General features: G+C 39.4%; 1 protein-coding gene across 10 annotated transcripts in view; it reads right to left on the bottom strand.

Moving 5' to 3' along the window:
* KCTD15 (potassium channel tetramerization domain containing 15) overlaps window positions 1-19,668 on the bottom strand; it is a 54,928-nt gene extending 35,260 nt beyond the window's left edge. Inside the window, exons 1-4 of one of the 10 annotated variants that reach the window (XM_074968752.1) lie at window positions 18,357-18,849; window positions 16,761-16,944; window positions 12,178-12,353; window positions 5,646-5,843 (exon numbers count right to left, since the gene is read on the bottom strand). In XM_074968752.1, coding sequence (XP_074824853.1) covers window positions 5,646-5,843; window positions 12,178-12,353; window positions 16,761-16,781 — 395 coding nt within the window. In that variant the 5' untranslated portion in view covers window positions 16,782-16,944; window positions 18,357-18,849. Of the gene's footprint in view, window positions 1-1,551; window positions 1,766-5,645; window positions 5,844-12,177; window positions 12,354-13,950; window positions 14,185-16,760; window positions 16,945-17,934; window positions 18,236-18,356; window positions 18,850-18,919 lie in introns of those variants that run through there. The other 9 variants (XM_074968751.1, XM_074968755.1, XM_074968756.1 and 6 more) reach the window with 9 other exon arrangements.
* Window positions 19,669-21,240: the final 1,572 nt, after the last annotated feature.

Here is a 21,240-nt window from a genome sequence, read left to right as displayed (position 1 = left end):
GGAGGGTATTAAAGTAGGAAAACATGTTTTAACTTACATTCTCTCCCTTAGGTGCTTTTGCTGCAGTCCATCCGTTCATCCTTTTGGTGTGTAATTTATACTAATTCTGCACAACCCCTGAACACCAACTGTGCATGTTACATTAGGCTATGCCCGATATGTAACTCACACCTACATTTGTGTTCCTATTTTAGCCCAGGTTAGCCCAGAGAATTCCATAAGAGCTGTAGCTCCACTTACTGAAGACAACAGATGGCTGAACTGGGCTACTGTTCTCTGCTTATTTGGTACTACATTCATGTGATCCGAAAGCTGAGTCTATCCCTATCTAGCTATATTTCTGAATCAGAGTTAAGTTGGTAAATTAATAATGCTCCTATTTATTTTTACATTTGGTTAAGTTGTATTGATTTTTTTCCCAACTGTTCATGTCCAGAATTATCTGTATATTGTAGTCTGGAGAGAGAATACAATGAACATGGTCCTTATTTGCACATCCAGTATGCCTATGATCATTTTGTTTGAGAATCAGAGCGGATAGCAGATGACAGACACAACCCAAATGGAATTTCCAATGGATTTTTTTGTTACTACTGCAGGATGAGAGGAGGAAACTTAGTCAGTGAAAGGAAGGTGTCATGAGAGGTGTGCCATGGTTACACTCCAGAAGACAGAAAGACCCTCCCTCTCTGAGCTGTTGGTAGGTAGGGTCATACAGAAGGCAGTGTCACTAAGGAAGGAAGACTACATCTGCTACTTAAGAGATGTGGCTCCCATTCTTCAACTTGATGGAACTAGAAAGAAATCAAATAAGAAAAGCCTTGAGCCATTGGCCTGAATGGAGTAATTCCAGATCTGCTCCACCGTAACTGAGAGCAGAATCTCACTGCTTGGCCATTTCAGTGTTATTGAGTTGTCCATTCTTAACATGAAACAATAGACCCATGGGTTTGATTCTGGTCCCACTGAAATCAAGAGTAAAACTTCCTTTGACTTAACTAGGAGCAGAATCAGGGTAATCATTTAACCATCAACCCCTTCTCCCCAAAAAATATAATTAACGTTAAAATGGTAAAAAAATGTGCTTATTTGTTTGGGGTTTCTGACAAACCAATACTGGATTTTTTTTTAATGTAAGTTTAAAAAACTATCATTAAATCTTTTCTTTCTTCAATTACAACATTAACATCAGTGGCCCAAGCTCTGTTCTCATTCGTATCCAATAACCACAGTGACATCAATGGGCCAAATTCATCCCTGGTGTAACTCCAATATAGTAGAACGACACCAATCATGATTTTAGGTTATATGGGATTTATGTGAGTGCCAAATTTGGCCTAGTGCCGCCAACATATTTCACCTTTCCCAACTGCAAAGCTTCAGCCTTTGGTGTCGATAAGACTGGTGCAACTCATTGGCCGGTGGAAGGCAAAACACCTGCAGAACAGTATGACACCAAAAATGTTAAAGACTCCCTGAGTTTTTCATTATCTACTTTCCCAAGAGAGAGATTTGCTGCTGCAAAAGCTTCTATAGTTCTAAGTGGATTACCTGCCAGCACTGGGTAGCATCTGCACTCCATTAGAACACAGACGTAACAGCAGCATGCCCTTTGGACTGTGATTCCTTCATCGTTTCAGCTTTATGTTGCAAATTTCATTTTTCCAATTCTTGCCAACCGATCCTTTCTGTGTATGTGTATCAGCATTTGCTGCATAATAGCTTTCCACTATCCACGTGCAGGATTCCCTTCAGGTATTGCTTTCTGTGGTCCTCAGCAGATAAAAAAGCAGCAATTTTAGCCTTTGAACTCATACCATACTGCAGTAGAGTGAAAGCAACACAGTACACGTGAACCCTAGAATACCTCTGCCTAGCCTATATATCCTGTGCACCAGCTCTAACAGGCAGACTGTACTCACACTGATTGCATCAATACAGAGTGAGAGTGCATACACGCTAGGCTAATAACCATCCTGCTTGAGAAAACTGCAAATAAGAACAAATCAAGGAAACACTGAACTCTGAATATGAAAACATCAAAAAAAATAATGAAAAATCAAAGATTAGAAGACAGAGAGGGTGACCTCCATGGACTGAGCAGGGGATGGAAGTCAGTAACTCCTGAGATCTAATTCCAGCTCTGCTATGTCCCCATCTGTAAAATGGAGATAGTGGGCCATATTCATTTCTTATGTAACTATTGTTGTCAATGCAGTTGTACTAGGGATGAGTGTAGTTCAATAATAGTTACCTCCTGAGATCATAGATAAGGGGTGTCAGGAGTAATTACTTAATGTTAGTAAAGTCCTTTGACAATGTAAAATGCTAGAGTGTATGAGGGATAGCTATTGTTATCAATTTATTATTAAATTCATATGGTAGAGAAATCTGCCCAAATCCGTAACGTAAGGGTTACTGTTGCTTTAGCTGTGTTAGCTAAAGCCTACTCTGTACAGAATGTTGTGACTAAGTGCTCAATAGGTCTATACTCTCATACTCTTTCATTATTTAAATCTCGTGTCTGGCATGCCTACATATTTATTCAACTGAAATATGCATTTTGCTTTTAAAGGCTGTATTAACCCATGAACACACTGGGCCTGATTCTGATTTCACTTATACTGGAGTAAATTTGGAGTAGAGTTACTTCAGTAGAGTTACTCTTTTTAAATCTTAGCTTTCATAAATGAACACATGCGTGTAGGTCACAATATATATACACAGAAAGACACCTATAGTAATCACCAGTGGGATCATTAAAATAATTAAGCTAGGCCTAGAGACAAATTCATTTCACATCGTGCTCCTTACAAAACATACCCCTCATCTTCATAGTCCAGAGAGTGTATTTTACAAACATTCTAAGGAGTTAATGAAATATTACTCTAAGTAGACTATGTCTGCATTCCATAATAGGGTCTGTATAAATCAAAACTTGACCTGTGTGGACAAATGGCAGTGAAATACACTTAAAGTCCAAATATCAAGAGGTAGCACCACTTTACTGCATTTTTACAGCAGTTGACTATGACCTCAGGATATGATTTCCAATGGAATGCCACTATAGCTTCATTGTTACATAACTCCTCCACATGGGATGGTGAGTGTGTTGGATGCACAGCATTAAAAGAGAAAAATCAATAAAGGAGAATTCCCTTTGTTTTGAGTATAAAGCCACTGTTACTGTGTAACAGTGATCCCAGACAGAATACTTTACACTGTTCATCAACATGAAAACAACCTCTACCTGCACATGAAAGCTAGAAACAGGTTGCTTCTATGGCATCCCGTGGGAGAATTTTCTCAAACTATTCTGCTCGTGCTGATGCTATTCATGTTTCATTTGCAGTGCCATGTAAACTACTGCATCCTTATTCTGTGCAGCTGGTGCCACTGTGCCCTATCAGGTGAAAGGGTAAGATGGGCATCTTGGGTCGTAGGAGCCAGAGAAGGAATGAGGAAAATCAGTATAATTCCCCGAAAGGGCAAAGAACTGATCCAACTAACAGGTGTTTTACAACATCAGAGTCGGTAATAGGTCAGGATGGCACCATGAGTTGGATCCCTTTACTTCCGTTGTCTGAAAGCTCTAACAATGGTTTCCTGAGCCCTGTCTGGAACCAAGAACCTGCCTGTAATGACACATTTTTTACACAGGCAGCACTGTAAGGGAATTATAAAAGAGATGAAAGGAGAGAGGCATTTGCATTGCACTTAACCACAATCACGTTGTCTGTTTGGGAAAATAAAAGTAGAGTAGTTGGACAAAGAAGACAAGGATAGCTGAGATCTGAACCTAATATGCTGGAGATACTGCTCAACACTGATCCTTGCAAAAGTATTACTCCATAGCTGCTCCCAAAGGTTGTGAGAGGTAGAGCTCTCTCCTGAATGACCATTGGTCACGTCGGTCAGACCTGTCTAGGAATGCTTCTTATGACTACAGGAGCTCTGCATTATCAGAAAAACACCTAGACTGTCCGTCCCAATATACCGTCCAAGTTGAACTGGCAAATAAACTAACATGAATGTTTAAGCTTCTCAAATTCTATTTTTAGAGCAGCCCATGTTGGGGGACAGCAACACAGATACAATTTTATGTTCAGAAATCAGATAAGCTTGGTCACTGCTAACAATTCTTCCCCGTTATTAGCTTGTTTTCCACCCCTTCCACAAAGAACACGACACCCATTTATGCCAATGATCTCCAAGTAACCTAGGCTTGGATAAATATTAATTTGGGGGAACATGATTAGCAGAGACCAGCTAAGTAACTTTTTCCTTGCAAATTCCATTAAATGCTCTGAGTAAACATCATGCCTGTAATTCACTCATGAACAGAGCTCCAGCGCTGGGATCCAGTTGATATGAGTTGCACTCCCATGGGGTAAATTCTCATCTCGGAGGCTGGCAAAAGTCCCCTCGCAGCAGGTTCTGCTGTGTAAGGAGGGGCCATGCAAGGGGAAAACACATTGAGCACACAGCACGTTTGCCAGCACACAGCTCCCTGCATGCCCTGCATGGGCTCCCTGCATGGGCAGGGCAGATCCAGGTCTGAAGAATCCACTCTTACACAGACCCTCCTATTCCCCGCATCTCACCAAAGCATGGCATTAAGACCAGGGGACCACTGCAGCCTCAGTAGAGTAGCTTTCTGGCTAAGGGAAGAAGATTCCTTCCCCTTCTCTTTGTCCCAGTGCCCAGCCCAGCTACTCAGGCTAGGCGCTGGCTTGAGGATTTTACCCCTTATTGCAAGAAAGTGAGAGGGAGTGTAAAATGACTGTTCCAAGCTGTAATTGTCTCAGTGTCACAGTTTTGTTTTCACAGAGGCCATGTCCTCATCACCATGGAGGGATCACACAGTGCATTTCTGCACTTCTTGTGCTCTGCAGAGCTCTGCTCTAGCCAGGTAGCAGCATCAGAGGCCCGTTTAGAGAAATGGCAAGGAAATGCTTACTAAATCCATTACACCTCAGAATCTGTTGTAAGGGTGTGTGGAGCCCTGACTGTGTATGATAATACTGAATAACATTCTGCATGTATACAGCTCCTTTCCGATGAGGATCACAAAGCATTGACATAAGTAAATTAAACTGCACAACGCTCCTGGAAAACATTATTTTACATATGGGGAAAGAGAGGCACAGAGAAGCTAAATGACTAGATTAAGTTGAATTACTTGCTTCAAAAAACCAGCAACAGAACTCAGATGTCTTAGCTTCTGGAATCAGGCATCTTGCCCCCTTTCCCCTCATTCTTCCCATGATTCTAGCAGCAGCAACAGGGCAACTGCCAGTGTGCAGCCTCACTGCCTCAAGCCACCAGGCTGGGAGTGAGAATTCCTTTCCCCTCTCTCCAACTCATATTCACTGTGAAGTGCAACCCTCCTTTTCTGTGGTTTTATGCAGACTTTTTGTGGGGGGGGGGGGCAAGCACCATTTGACCCTAAATTGGCCTTGGTCCTGCATATCTTTACCTGACAAAATTCCCCTGGAAGCCAATGGGACTTTTGCCCAAGTAATAACAAAGTAAGGCCTGGTCTACACTGGGGGGGGGGGGGAGGGAGGGGGAATCGATCTAAGTTACGCAACTTCAGCTACGTGAATAACGTAGCTGAAGTCGACAAACTTAGATCTACTTACCGCGGTGTCTTCACTGCGGTGAGTCGATGGCTGACGCTCTCCCGTCGACTCCGCCTGCGCCTCTCGCCCTGGTGGAGTACTGGAGTCCATGGGAGAGTGCTTGGCGGTCGATTTATCGCGTCTAGTCTAGACGCGATAAATCGACCCCCGCTGGAATTGATCGCTGCCCATCGATCCAGCGGGTAATGTAGACAAGCCCTAAGAGTCAAAGGATTTAGTCCTAAATGTGAGTGAATGAAACAGCAAGTTCCTTCCATAACAGTGGAAAGTCTAATGTTAATCCAACATAAAACTAGGTGCACGGACATCAAATTATGAACAAAAACTCTGTACACTTTTAACTGCTCTCGTCTGTATCGCACAAAAGCTTGCCTTAAACAGCAGAACTCCCTGTGTTTTCCTCCAATAGGGGAAGTAGGCAACTTACTGGAAGATTTGCCTTTCAGAGTAAATCCTGAATTTCTCTGCCGCCCAAAAATGTAAACCAATTTATAAGTGTGCAATCTTTATTCCATATTCTTGCCTCCTGCTCTGCTGAATGTTTGTAAAAGAGTGGCTCCTACCTCTTTATCAGTGTTCTAACTGGATTCTGCTGGAAATTAATCAGCTGAGGAAAACTGATGTAAGAGAGGAAAGTAACTGTAAAGTGGAAATTCACCTAAAAATATCCTTTGGGTTTTAGCTTCAAAGTTCATAAGTTTTAAGTTAATGATGCGTATTAAAAATAAAGAACCTTGTCCTACAGTCCATGCAAAAGCAAAATGCTCATTTTGGAGTTCTGTAGGTATATGGATCAAACTCATAAAATGTTTGCATGTTGGATAATTTACTATGATATGTATCCATATAGTGTAAGAGCTCAATTCTGCTCCACTGAGGTCAAGGAAAGCTTTATCGCTGACTAAAATGGGAAAACTCACTACAGGTGAAATTCACAGTGGTTTGGATGGTCTGCCTAAAGTTCTTTACTCTATTTAAACTTCTTAATGGATCTGCCTGGGGGAGACGTGTGAGCTCCAAGGAGGAACAAAATACCACATGCATACCATGCAGGTGCACTGACCCACAAGTAGACTGGTGTGGAGGGAGTGTGGAATAGCCAGGGAAGGAACATAGTATCTATAACCATGATGTTCCAATGGCCCAGAACTACTGCTCAGAGGGTACAAAGGGGTAGCAGATGTTATTCTAGCCTATAGGTTTGAGTATTAGCCTCAAAGGTTCTGTGTATTAGCCTCACAGACTGTTCATGGGATAGGGACTGAATTCCATCTCCACCCTGTTTAATTCCCTGACTAAAGCCTAGAGCTTGTGTGGGAAGGGGTGGATTTCAGCCTACTTGCATGTGTACGGTATGCTTCAGTGTTTGCTAATTGCATATAATTTCCATTTTCAGTTAACACTGCAAGAATGTCCAAACGTGACATGAGATTAGCAAATAAATCATAACAATGACACTAAATTCTTTGTGTATGTGCAGAAATCTGAGATATTCTCAAATGTGAAAAATCTGTAAAAGAATATATCCCACTGATTGGGACAAAGCCAGTGAAAAAACCAAGACATTCAAAACTGAAGCTAGCACTCCCTTCTTAGCTTATGTGGCTATGGGGGAAAGAAGTACAAAGGGCTTTAGGTAAGAAGAGAGGGCTACACACTGTTCCCACTTACACTGGCATGCAAATTTGCAGTAACTCAGCTTTAAATTAAAATTTCCAGATGTTTCTTCATTTGTCCCACAAGAGGAATATTACAGAAACCTAGGAGTTTAACGTATTTGAAAGAACAAAACATACAGTACGTATAACATAAAACAAATATTAATTATCTATGGATGTTTCTGGTAAATGTATTTAGTTGGTACAGAAGAATAAACTAATAAAGAGTGCACTCCCATCCTACAAAATAAATATTAGATTTGGTCAGAAAATAAGACAAAAATTTTCTGGGAAAATGTGTCGTTTTAAAAAAAAAAAAAAAGAAATTCAAATTTCCACTGAAAAAATCAGAAAAACTTTGAGATTTTGACTAGTTCTAGTAAATATGGACTTGGGATCTAATCCTGCTCTCATTAAAGTCAGGGTTTTAGCAGCTTTTTTCTTTGCACAGTGTGCACGTGATTGAACATTATGTACAATAACAGTTGTACAATAAGGACCTTTTCTTTTTTAGGAGCTATCCCATCCTATTAGATAAATAAATATGTATAATTTTCAATTCACTTTATGGACGTGCTAGAGCCTTCACAGCTCTCGCAGTCTGTCATGGAAATCTGTATTCAAGTGTCAATGTGTGAGAGGGCTGCATTAGAGGTAGCCTGGGTGAAAACATGAATGAAATTTCTAGAGGAGCTGGCTGGCAAACATTAGTGACTTGTCTGTTTTCTTTGACTGTTTTATTTAAATATGCGGCATGGACTGTGGGAGTGCATAAGAGTGTCTTTCTTTTGAATGCCTGTAACTTAAAACTACCAGTGTTAAGACTTTTTGAGAATGTATTAAACATAAATGAATGGAATATAATTAATCTGAGACACTCAGTATACAGATCCAGCCAAGGTAGAATGTGAATCTCCTTGCATATCCAAAACCCTTAATAATTTCAATTACGTTTTTTGCGGGACAAGGAATAGAGGATCACGCCCCTAAATTGTAGCTCTCCATTAAAACAGGTTAATAATGGAAACACAGATAAATTTACACATAACTGTCATATAAATATATCTGTTCCTTACTTTTTTAGAATGCTGGCATATATCTTTGAGAGAGATACGATAGGTGAGATAGTATCTTTGCCTTTATCCTTTGAAAGGCCAACATATTTGTTTATATATTGTTTCTGTTGGTTGGAAAATATATATTGTACCATAATGATTAAAGTGAGAAATGCAGACTTAGAATGAATCATTTACAGTGGCCATTTAATTAGTTTCCCATTTGTCACACTAGTTAAGTGATCCTGCTTTTTTTCTTCTTCAAATCACACAGCTGGTACAGATGAGCAGGTCATGGCACACGTGTGTTAAACCTCACTTTGGAGGAGTTTATGTTTCTGTAACATAGCTAAATAAGTTCCCTTGCAGGGAGCGCATCATGATGTAGCCTATGAAAGTTTACAGCAGAAGATGTGACTAACACCTTTTGGGCCTGAGCTTGCATCCTTTACTCACGAAAATTCACTCACTGGAGCAAATTCTCCTCTTAGTTGCGCTGATATAAGCAACAAAGACTTTAACAGAGTCACTCTGAAGTTACACTGGGATAACTGAGTGCAGAATTTGGCCCACTGACTTCAAATCATTCACTAGTTCAAATCACTGACTACTCATATGAGTCATGGTTGCAGAACCAGGTCCTTTATTTTCATGAATTACAGCTGAAACACATAATTTATGAATGGCAGAACACAGCAAAGCCATGAGTGGGCTGAGCATGGTCAATCCTACCAAATTACAATGAGAAATGTATCACACTGTCTGCTGTCAGGTGTAATTTATATCATACCAGAAGGGTGACTGAAAAGCAGGTATAGGCAGGAACTTACCATGCCTAGAGTTGTTCTTGTTAGGCCTGATCTTGCAAGATGCTGAGAATGCTCAACTGCCAGTGAAGTCAATGCAAATTGAAAAATGTTCAGGACCTTGCAGGATCAGGCCTATTATAAGTACAAATGAGGAATAAATATGACTGAATGATTTTTCTATTTTCCATTAGCATGAGGTGTGTGCATACGTGTTTTGGGGTGTGTGTGTGTATATATATAATGTAAATAATAAGCTAAAAGTATATTTAGGATTTAAGAGCATACAAAAGCAAATAAAGCATGTAATGCAGATACAGAGGAAAATTTTCCCCTACATTTTAATTTTTAGGGTGCTGAAACTTTATTTTCTGCAACTGTATCAAAGACTCAGCAAAACATATGATATCGACGCCTATTCGGCAAAGTACTTACGCACACATTTAAGTGCTTTGTTGAACCAGGGCCTATACAATTTGATTAATCTACAATACTTGAAGCTCCTATGAAATGTTGATAGCCAAACTGAAAAGAATTTAATACCTTATACAAATAATCCCAAAAGCTCTGCATGTGTGAATATAGCTGTGCCTCCATCTATGGCCACGCATGTCATCTTTGCAGCGTGGGCTAATAGTGCTTTTCACTATTACCAGCTGTCTCACTCAGCAACACATATCCTTTTCTCCTACACCAGCTCAAGACCCAGAATCCCTCTCTCATCCATGATAATTGCAAAGGCAATTTATAACCTCATGGAAGATATTCCAGAGAGCAATGAAAACAAAAGGTTTTGTGACTTTATCTCAAGAATACCACTGAGGACCCAGAACTTTGAATCATTGGGAGTTTTGCCATTGACTTCAATGGGAATGAAAGCAGGCCATCCTGAGTAAAGAATGGGTAACCATTTATATCAACTCGAACACTGAAGGAACCCAACTGGCAAAATGAAACAAAATAACCAGAATCTCTCTCTCTCTAAATACAATATGTGTGTTCTGATACCTCTTTACTACATATCCCCTTTGTTTGGTTTTCTGATTCAATGATGTTATTCAAACTTTAGGATCTAAGGGTCCAATCCTGCAAACCTTTACTCGTATGAGTAGATTCACTGAAACCATGGGCAAGGATTACTTGAGTGAGAAAAGGTTTGCAAGTTCAAGCCTTAAGAGATAACACAACACATACAAATGCAAGACAATACACAACAAGATATCACACAATACACTAGTGTCTGACCAATAACTGTTTTGTACTTGCAGCTTAAAAACCAAGAGGAACACACTTCTGTTGTTTCAACAGTGAGAAGTGCCAAATCTGTATTATAAGCTGAAACCTCTAAGTAAAATCTGTGCATTTATTTTAAACATATTTATATTTTGCAAGTTACACAGTTGAAGTTTCTATTAAATAACTCTGATATGGGGCATATTTTTTAAAATGTCAGCAGTGATTTTTTTCTTAATGTGGAAACAGATGTAATATTTTACTGCAACTGCTGCATATTCTCTGTATTTCTTTATGCTGTGAAACGTCTGTTTGTTTTTTTGTTATAAATCTTTCCCCACCGGATAGATTTCTTCGTTGTAATTAAATACTAGACTGAAGTCTTGAAATAGATGGTCTCCTGAAAAATCATGGGTTTTTTGCCTAATTTTAAAATATTGGCATTTCAATTAATGTTCCTTTTCCATGGACCATTTCAATGCACTACCTAGGCTTGAACTAAAAACACAGCCATATGCTTTATGACATCAGAGGCATTTCAAGGAGTCTGCAGAAATGTCATTTACTGCTTGGGAAACTGTCAAATCAGTGCAAAAATCCCTAGTTCTTCTGAAGGGAAAATACTTGAACAAAAATGTAGCTTTATACAGCTCCTTTATACTGAAAAGGCTGTCCCTTTGCAGAAATACAGGTCATGTTGACAGCAGAACCTCTGACAACTAAACTGCTGACCTGATTCCTGGTTTGCATTTGGGATCAAAACTGCTTTCTTTAGCCAGTGTGACCAAACACCTTGTACTGTACATCTCATATTTCCTGTTGTTCAGATGTGAGGCATTTGACCCTTACACAGAATTAACACATTCTTATAAACAAACTATGTTATTCTTCAATCTCAGCATACTAATTTTGGTGGATTTAGTTACAAATCTAAAGCTATCAAGTATCTCTTATGAGATACTCTGGCTAATATGCTTTTAACCCTTAAATCACTGACATTCTTCAGCTGCCAGCCCAGGGCCCGATCCTGAAAAGAGCCAAACACCTCCCACGTGCATCTCCTTCCATGGCACTCCACACCTCACAGAATAAGGCCCCAAATGAACACCGGAGAGGGTTTACGTACGCATATCTCTGCAGTTTCTCCTGCTTTAAAATACTGACCAGATTACATAATCCTCACCAGACATATCAGTAGCATGTACAGTAAACAATCTGCATGCAATAATTATACACAACTTTGACCTGATGTGCAGTTGCAAATAAACACATTGTGTGCTGGACGTTCTGCTGAGAATGAATGACTAGTGTCACTGCTGTTGAATAAGTGAGTACAGCTCATCTAAGAACTCCACCAACCTATACAACGGCAGCTATTATAGGACTTCTCCTGGCTGACAAATGTATCCATGAGCACCCATGTAAAAGATGGGCTACTGTTTATTTTTCAACCAAAGTTTGTTTTAAAATAAAGGAACATTCATAGAGTGCTGAATATTATACGACAGTCACATCAACAGGTGCTTCAAACATAACAGTATGGTTTGGAAGATGTTGAGAAAGAAAATGAATAAACTGTCTAAATAATACATACATTTTGAAGTCTTTTTTTCCTATAGAACTCTAGTGAAGTTAATGTATAAACTGGAGATTGAATTATGTATAAGTTTTGAATATATAATAAATCGTGTTTCACATCCAAATATTTCACACAGGTAAATGTATATTTCCAACCAATGAAACGAAATAGGCACACAGCCTGAAAACACTGAAATCCTACCTGGAATCTGGATACTTTGTCAAGGTAGCCAGGCTGCTGGTGTACATGTGTCCTCCTACATCGATGTGCACAGGAGCATTGGATTTGGTGAGTTGAGCTGGGAGAGGAATTCCTTGAGCAGCCAGGGGAGAAACTGGGGACCGTGTTAGAGACAGACGGGACATGCTTCTTCCCTCCTGGAAACGGAAGACAAAAAAGAACAGTTTCTCTTAAATGTAACTGTGTGTTGCCTTTATTTCTAGTGTGATCACAGATCTAATCAGATCATTTTTGCATCTGCCTGATCACATATTCAGCTAACAAATTATTGCCACCACTGTAATTAAGTGTATTTGCATCATTTTCTTCAAAGTACCAGAGGGGAAGAGAAAGATGCTTATTAGCAATAAGAAATCAAGAAAAAAAATTTCAAGGTGTCAGCCTCAAGGGGCATAAAACAAACTGCAAAATTCTAATTAAAGGTCGCGGGCTTATGTGTTAGATGTGAAATATCCCCTGACAAACGAATAACCAATTTGTGAATTGGGATTCAGGGGTTTTTGCAAGTTTGTCTCAGTAACGAGACACCTCTAAATTAGTGATTTCCTCAGTACCTAAGGCATTTAGTTTATACATTTAGTAAATTTCACGTCAAACTATGAAAAAAAATAGATTTTATTTTTAATAATTACAAAATAAATTGATAACTATCGATTATATCTTAATAGTAGATATAATGAGGGACTAATAAGCTTTCAAACGGAAGGAAATTAATAGCTGGAAGCAATGACAGCAGAAATACATATAAAATGACCAAAGTTTTCATGACACAAAGCTTTCACAAATGCCTTATGATCTAGCATTAGAAACCAGAAATATACATATGAACATGTGTATATTTATTACTTTAAAATATCTGAAATTAAATGGAATTGAGTCTATATATTTTTAGCTGATTTACAAATTCATGCACTGAATTTCTGCTTCTGTTAACCTAAAACAAATATTTCAAAGACTTTCAAAAACCCCATTTGATGTGGAAGGGACTACTAGGGCAAAAAAATATATATATATCCAAAAATTCTTCAGCTACTATAAGAAAAGGATGATAACTGATTCTCTCCCAGATACCAACATATGTCTTACACAATTGATTTAAGTTAATAAAAACTTATAGGTAACATACATGACAAATGGAAAAACTGCTCAAGCTTTTGGAAGTTCTATCAGACACCACTGTGTCTTACACAACCGAATAAAGTCAAATAAAATAATAATGAAAACATATATGACAGATGGAAAAATTGTTCAAGCTTTTGGAAGTTTTATAAAATTCTTCATCCTTTCTGTCACATATGTATAGAACAACAGATGCAAAATATTATAGTTAAAAACATTTCTTAATATAATCTAATTTTCCCTGGTATTTTGTTTTGCAGTCATGCTACCAAACATTTAGGCGCTTCCTAACATCTGACAGACGCTTCATATGCAGTATTACAAAGTGAATGTCCAATTCTTCCAGGTTAGTTTGGTGACATTTCTAAGAATCCTAAAACTGGTCTCTCCTTTCTTTTAACAATAAATATTTTGCACAATATGCTTGCCCAAACCATTCAGTGAACATATAATTGACAAGATTCCTTAAAAATATGGTTACCAAAATATATGGAAAGGGACTGAAAATATAATGTATCTCAACATCTTTAAAAGAAAACCACATATTAGATTAGTCTATTTCATCTAGTTTAGTTCATAACAATTTTAAACTACTCCAGTACAGAAATACATCACCCCATTATGAATCCACATCCTTTTCTCTTCAAATGCAGAATGGACATCTGCATTGAATGCGAACAAAATATCAACACTGTCCTAGAACTTCTGTGTCAGTCGATGTGAAATTGGCATTAACATTTTACTGTAGCACCACCTTCAAGGAAAATGACTGAATCCTTTAATGATTAAAGTTGTTGCTTTCTTCTTTCCCACAAGGTCCTGTTGTGGGCAACCTTTAGGAAATATGTCATATCACAAATAAAACAACTAATTTTTTAAAACACCATAGTACTTTAGTAGCCTGTTCTCTAGTTGTCGATGCTATATCTGTCTACCAACACAGACAAGGATGTATTCCTACCAAAGAGCACAGCAAGCTCATGTTCATTCTGTACTCCTTCACTTAAATGTAAGGGTCAGTAGCTACAAGCTGAATGTCAACTCTGTCTTTGTTCTAACCCTATTATCACTAATGATAAAGGTACAGACCTTGCAGGACACAGACCTGCCTTGGAAATACACCTCATGGAGTTTTACAAAAAATATGCCTAATTAGGGCTCATCTGGACCCCTACAATTTCTAAATGAAATCAAAGAACTTGTAGTTCTCTTTAAATAAGTCTTACATTTTACCATTTGTCTTGAAATACAGACTCCAATTTTAAAATATGCACAGAAAGCTAAAGATCAAGTGATCTGAATCTATTTGTGCATATTTAAACACTGCTACTGTCTTACGATTTTGTTTAATGTTAGTACATCAGCAAATGCCTTGATCTGCAAACTGTCTAAGACTCTCTGTGAGGCCATGCCCATACAGTAGAGATATTTAATTTATACTATTCACTGGAGGGACTTTTTGAACAATCCCCTGGTTTTGGCATCACTCAGCTACAGTATGCATTGAAAAAACACTTAATTATAGAAAATCACTGGAAAACTAAAATAGTTCACAATCTTGTATGGATTTTCATACTTATTGAGGGGTTTCAGGCTTTTAATTTGGGGGAGGGAATCAGAAGAAGAACTGAAATACAGGTTTGTTTTGTTAGAGAAGATTAATATTATAAAATAACCCAAATGTTTAATAAAGCTGCGATAGCCAATCATTTTTGTATTAGTTAATCAACAAAGAGCATAGGTCTTAAACACGACCTAAACCGTGTAAAAAGCACTTCCACTAATCCTAAAATTAAATATTCCTGCTTCCTTAATCCTAGTTTGTATTGACTATCTTCTTACATGTATTTCTCAATATAAACTGCTGCTAAAATTCACCATATCAAGTAATATATTTATTTAATGCACAGAGCTGGATCTTAAAAGTATTTATCCTGTGCAATTGTGTGTTCTCTAATACTGATGTGAAAATTAAAACCTTAAGGGTAAATACTGAAGAAACATTAACAAATTTCATTTTTAAACCATGTAAAATAATCCATGTTCTTTAGTTGCCTACAAAAGGGTATAACATCACTACTAGTGGCACAAGCAATAACCGTGCTCTAATAAGTAACACAGGAACTTGCTAAAGGCAAAATCAATAGAGCCTGATTCCCAAATTATCTGAATATTTAGTTTTCCAAACATTACACACCAAGATTTTTCAGAGCCAGCTTATCTTTTTCTGCCTTTCTAAGCTAACTGCATAAGTACTGCTTGTAAAAACTATTTGCCCATGCAAAGTGAAATAATCACAATGCCATGCTCATTTACACACAAAATGATTTTGTGTCCCATTGTGCTCACAGTTGTTCAGCTCTCTAGGGGTGATTAAACTAGCTATGCTGCTACAGCTTGAGATGATTTCACTGAATCGTTTCTCCATGAAGTTGCTTCTTTGCTAAGCTGTTATTTTAACCATAAAAGGTAAACAGAAGGCAGTTGTAAGAGCTCCATTCAGCTCCATGCCCAGGGCTATCACCCTAGGGCCGAGAATGCTGAAAGACTGCAGAATTTTCCAGGGTGTTGCCTTTCTTCCTCGGAAGCCTACAGGAATACTGTTCATTTAATACACACTCTAGATGATACATTTCAGATCCTACTAAAAGAAAGACTTCAAAAGTGTAAGAACTTTTGGGCGAATGAAGCTTTCCCACCTCTGCACATAGCTTGGGGCCATGGTAACCAATACTGCTGTTGATGTTGGGAAAATACAGTAGAAATAAACTGCACAGAGCAAGGCAGAGAGATAGGGACAAGGGAGGTGAAAGGTTGCAGAAGAGAAACAAGAAACAGTCTGGAAGGGATAACAAGAAAAAAAGGGAAAAGAATTAAAAAGAAAGCAGCTCTGAAGGAGGGACAAAGTTAAATCAAGGAACAGACACTTAAAAGACTACAGATGGGAACCAACACTAATTAAGGATGTAAAAGTGCTTTGTTTCTAAAGTTTATTGTTGCCAGGATAAAAATTAATTGAAACTAATGCTGTTATTCACTCGTGCAGTTTAATTCCTTCATGCACATTTAAGACATGAAATGAAAACTGCAGGTTTAAGGACTTGCCATGAAACAGCTCTCCCTATAAGATGTTGAAAGGAGGCATCTTTCAATCCATATGCAGCCAGCTAGTTGTGTGTGCATCAAAGGCACAAAGTCCAGTCTGCTGCAGGACCACTGACTCGTCTTTAATGAGATCAGCACCAACATCTGTTCTCTGACTGGTTCCTTTATTGGATTCTCATTGAAGCTTTTTTTCCCCCACAGACCTTTCTTTCTTTAACAGCAGATCTATTATAGCACTAAAAGTAAAAACCACCGTTTCAGCCCCCCCCCCGACACCCCATTTCAAGCACTTTGGAGAATAACCAGCTAAAGAACTTAACCTTGCACTCTCGTGGCTTCATGGCACTGTCTGTATTTCCAGGGAGGTAGGATTCAGCCCAGCCAGAGGGTCAAAATTAAAGAGACTTGGCATTACCTTTGTCTCTATAAACACGTAAACATGATAATATCCAGAATCTGCCTCTTAGGCGACTTTGAGCCGATTGTTTATTTTGTGAAACAAACCTAAGACAAAGAAGTGATGAGGTTATTTTAAAACCTTGGCCAAAGGGTTACAAAATAAAGTCCATAAAACATTTGCACACAACTTAACACTGCTTCAGAAAATACTGGACATTTGCTAGCAAGTGGATTAAGTCAGAAACTTTTTAGGAGCAGTTAGCTTGTTGAGCTCGCGTTTAAAAAAAATTCTTTTTCCCACTCTCCTCCCCCCATTCCTAGCACTCGCCAATCTATTTAGTGCAAGTTTCACGTCACCCAAATGCCTTTCCCTGCTGATGGTCAGGGAAATCACCAGGAAGCCATGCACACCGGCCACTAAACTTCTAGCTTTTTTGTTAGAAATATATACAGCAATGCCCAAAGGTAAAATTCAAAAAAAAAAAAAAAAAAAAAAAAAAAAAAAAGCACAACATGGCGTCCCTTACTTATTCTCACATAACAAGAAAGGAGATGCCTTAGATGAATGCAGGGGGGAAAATCTGCACCTCCGATCCTATATATTTTATGTACAACCAATGGTGGTGAACATTGGCCAGACTAATGTATTAATTTTGCAGAAGTGTGCCACATTACATGTAGGAACAGAAATGCAAACTATAGCCTAGAGTGGTTTGAAGTCTACACCAAATCAAGCTGACTGGCGCCAGAGTTTCATTCACAGACCGCCCGTCTTTTCCATATTAAGCTTTGTCATCTGTCTTCCCCCTTTGTGTTTAGACACCCTAGAGACAACCCCAAAGGACGGACCCACAAAGTCCCCACCAGAACCAAGAGGATCTCCCCTGAAAGCAAAAGGGGGGACCAAACCACAAACCATCAACAACCCCCCACAAACAAACATCCCCCCTCCCTTCACAAACAAACAGTGCAAGGAAAAACAACCCACCAAACCCCAGATTCCCCCTCCCAGCCCTACAACGCGGTGGCAGCGGCTGCTGCCTATTGCAGCTGCCCTTTTGGAAAGTGCAATTGTTGCCAGTGCTCCTTGTGTACCATTCAAAAGCCCGGGACCCAATTAGCTCTGCCTCCTCCGCGCTGTGGCTTTGCCCCCGGATCCTTTGCCTTCTTCAGTGTTGGGGCTAGGGCGGCAGCAGCAGCCTAGGAACCCCGGGCATCGGGGATCCAGCAACACTGGCCATGCTTTAGAAAAAGGAAACAAACCATACAGACGGGCATGCACGCGCACACACACACACACACACAGAGCACCAGCGCTATCAAAGGAGGGTGGATGAAAATGGATCCTGTAGCTTTAAAAAAAACCCTCCGTCTCTTCTCCAGAGCCAAGATCTGAGTTAGTTTCAAGAAGAGGCACTTTCCAAAAAAAAAAAAAAAAAAAAGCCATGCCATGCAATGCGCACTCCCCAGTCCATGCAGGGAGAGACAGGAGCAGCAGTCAGAGCAGCTTTCCTTACCTTGAACACAGAAGAGAGATCTGCAAACCCCCCTTTTGCTTTGGGCTCTGTTGGGTTTGTGTGTTGATGGGTTTGTTTTTTGCTTTTATTACTATCTTTGTTCCTCAGATCCTGCTGTGATTATTATTATTTTTAAAGCTGCTTCTTCCCTCTCTCTTTTTTTACGCTTCTTCTGTTTATTTTGTGTGTGTGTGTGTGTGTGTGTGTGGAGGGGGGGAAGCCTTAAAATGAAACTGCCGAGGCTGTTATGAGAAGAAAGGCAATAATCCCGTCTCTAAATAACAGAGGGAAGGGAGAAGAGGAAGAAAAAAGGCGAATTCTTGCTCAGGGCTTTGCAAACGCCTCCAGGGCAGGGGATTAGGCTACAATTAGCTCAGCCCTTTGCTCTCGCCCTAGCTAATTTTGCGATGAAAATTGGATATTTTCCCCTCCTTTTGCTGGAGATCTCCAGATTAAAAAGATACCTTTCCAAATAAAATTATTATTAATAATAATAATAAAAAAATCAGATGGCAAACCCCAACCCCCCTTCTCCTGCTTCCCACCCCCCTCCCCAAACTAACCCCCCTCTCTCCTTGGCTGCAGAATCCTTGTGCTAACGGTTTGGGTTGCCAGCTCCTCTCCTTCCTTGGCTGGGGGGATAACGGTTTAATGTTGTGGAATATCAGGCCACTGTCACGTCCTTCAATAGACTTACTGAAAAGAAGAAGGAGGAAGGGGGGAAAAAAGCTGATTTTAATCATTGTCATTTGGTCTGATGTAATATTTCCCCAGGCATTTTCAACTAGGCATAAATTTTCAGCTCCCAAATAAGTAACGCAGGGCACGTTTCTCACATCTCTTGACTCCTCTGTTACAATTAGGGTAGCACCCACTCTGCACTTGTTGATAAACTAGATCAAGTTAACAACAAAAAAAAATACAACCACAAAAATACCTACAGCAATCAGGATGCAGATCGGGAGGATTTTTCGGGGGGGGTTGCAATTATTCCCTTCCCCCCTCCCCTCCGTTTTCCCTCCCCTCGCTCCCTTTTCACCCTTTGCTAATGTCTCGCATTGTAAACGCCAAATTTCCTGTAGGCCATTAAAACCAAATGACGTCTATCGACATGCATTGTGCTATTGCAGAAAGCGCCCTGGCAGGCCGCCCCTGGCCAAAAGCGCCATTTCAATTATAGCGCACGGCTAGATGGAGATGTCTGCCATGAAGATTTCCCAGGCAGACAGGCAGCTCCACAGGCGCTCCGCTGGCTTGGCCACAACAGCAGCCGCTGCTGCTGCTTCCCGTCGCTGTGCCTCCCCCTTGGAACCTCACACCCAACCCCCCCCCCCCCCCCCAACCAGCCGAGCAAAATCCTCCATAAACTTTTAACAAAAGCAGATTGATTTGGTGCCCTGCATTTATTTATTCTTTTGCAGCTAACCCAATCTGGGATATTGATCTCCAGGGAACCCGGCATTCTCCACCTCCCCCACACCCAAACTGCCCCCCTCTCCCACAAAATGATGTTTACCTTGAATAAACTTTTAATATTTGTGCGTGTGGTTTAATGTATTTATTATTAATATTATTAGTTGCAGATGGCCAATGGGGCATATGGATTTCGGGAGAGTTGCCTACTGGGTCAGCCTTACACCAAATATATATATTTATAATATTTCTCCTGGAATAAACTTTTTAAAAAAATCTGTCTCCTTTATTTTATTTATATGATTTAATACAGATCAGGTCTTTTTTATTTTGCAGATCACCAATCTGGCAAATGAACACTATGAAAACATCCTTCTCAGCCCCTTCCTCCTAAAATTATGTTTATCTCTGAATAAACTTTTTAAAAATTGTGTCCTTTGTTTCATTTATGTGATTTCATGCAATTCAACCCCCTTGTTATTTTTGCAGTTCATCACTGTGCCATGTTGATCTCCAGAATGAACCTTTCCTTGACCTCCACCCTCCCTGAATTTTTTCAGTGCATCATTACTTTTCAGACCTTAAGAGTGTAAGGATGGGATATATTTGTGTGTGTGTTTGTATTTGTATATTACAAATAAATGTCAGCCTCTGTGGACTAGAATTAGGTTAATTTTAGATCTTGAGCGCCTACTAGCTGCAAACAACTGTAAGTGCAGAAAAGTTATGTAATTATTTATTTTTTTGTTGTTATTGCAAAGGTCAGGCCATTTTTATGGTTAAAGGGAAATCAGAATTGCTTGTCCTCACCAGAGAACTCCTCTGTCAGAGAGAGGATCTGAAGCATTGGGCTTGCTACTCTTTGCTTTCCTGACATTTATGGCCTGAGCAGGAAGGTGTGGGAACTAGTTGGCTTTTTTATTCTTTTTATTACTGCACCATCAAGGAACAAAGTGAGAAAGGCAAAACTCCCTAAAATTGAGGTTTTTTTAAAGTTATCTTCCATGGCAGGAATAAACAGAAACTTTTTTCCTAAGGGTAGTGTTTTTTTTTTTTAAGAGTACAAACTACAGCAGAAGAGGGAAATTTTCTCATTAAAGTTACATCCCTGCAGTTAGTTCAATTACTTGATATATGCAGAAGATGTTGTAAATTTAAAGATTTAAATAGCTTACAAAGATGCCGGAGGCGCCATCAGTTAATTTCCTTAATTTATGGATTTTTAGCTGAGCTTCTGAAATGAAAAGGAGACTGAGAACTAGGTCAGCTGAGAGATTTGCATCCAGCACAGACTCAAATTTGTTTTGCCTTGACCATCCTACCAGCCCAGGAACCTTTTTTAGCAGGGGCAACAGTCTCACCTTTGGCCTTTGAAGTATGTCTATGTACTGCCTATGAAAGTCCAGCACAGAAGGGTGGATTTTATTTGAAAGTTACCTCCTGAATATAACAGTGCCTTCAAACAGCTGCC

This window comes from Natator depressus, chromosome 12 (assembly GCF_965152275.1).
Source record: "Natator depressus isolate rNatDep1 chromosome 12, rNatDep2.hap1, whole genome shotgun sequence".
NCBI lineage: Eukaryota > Metazoa > Chordata > Testudines > Cheloniidae > Natator > Natator depressus.
The sequence above is the reverse complement of the archived record's forward strand: the minus strand, read 5'-3'. Positions and strand labels throughout refer to the sequence as shown.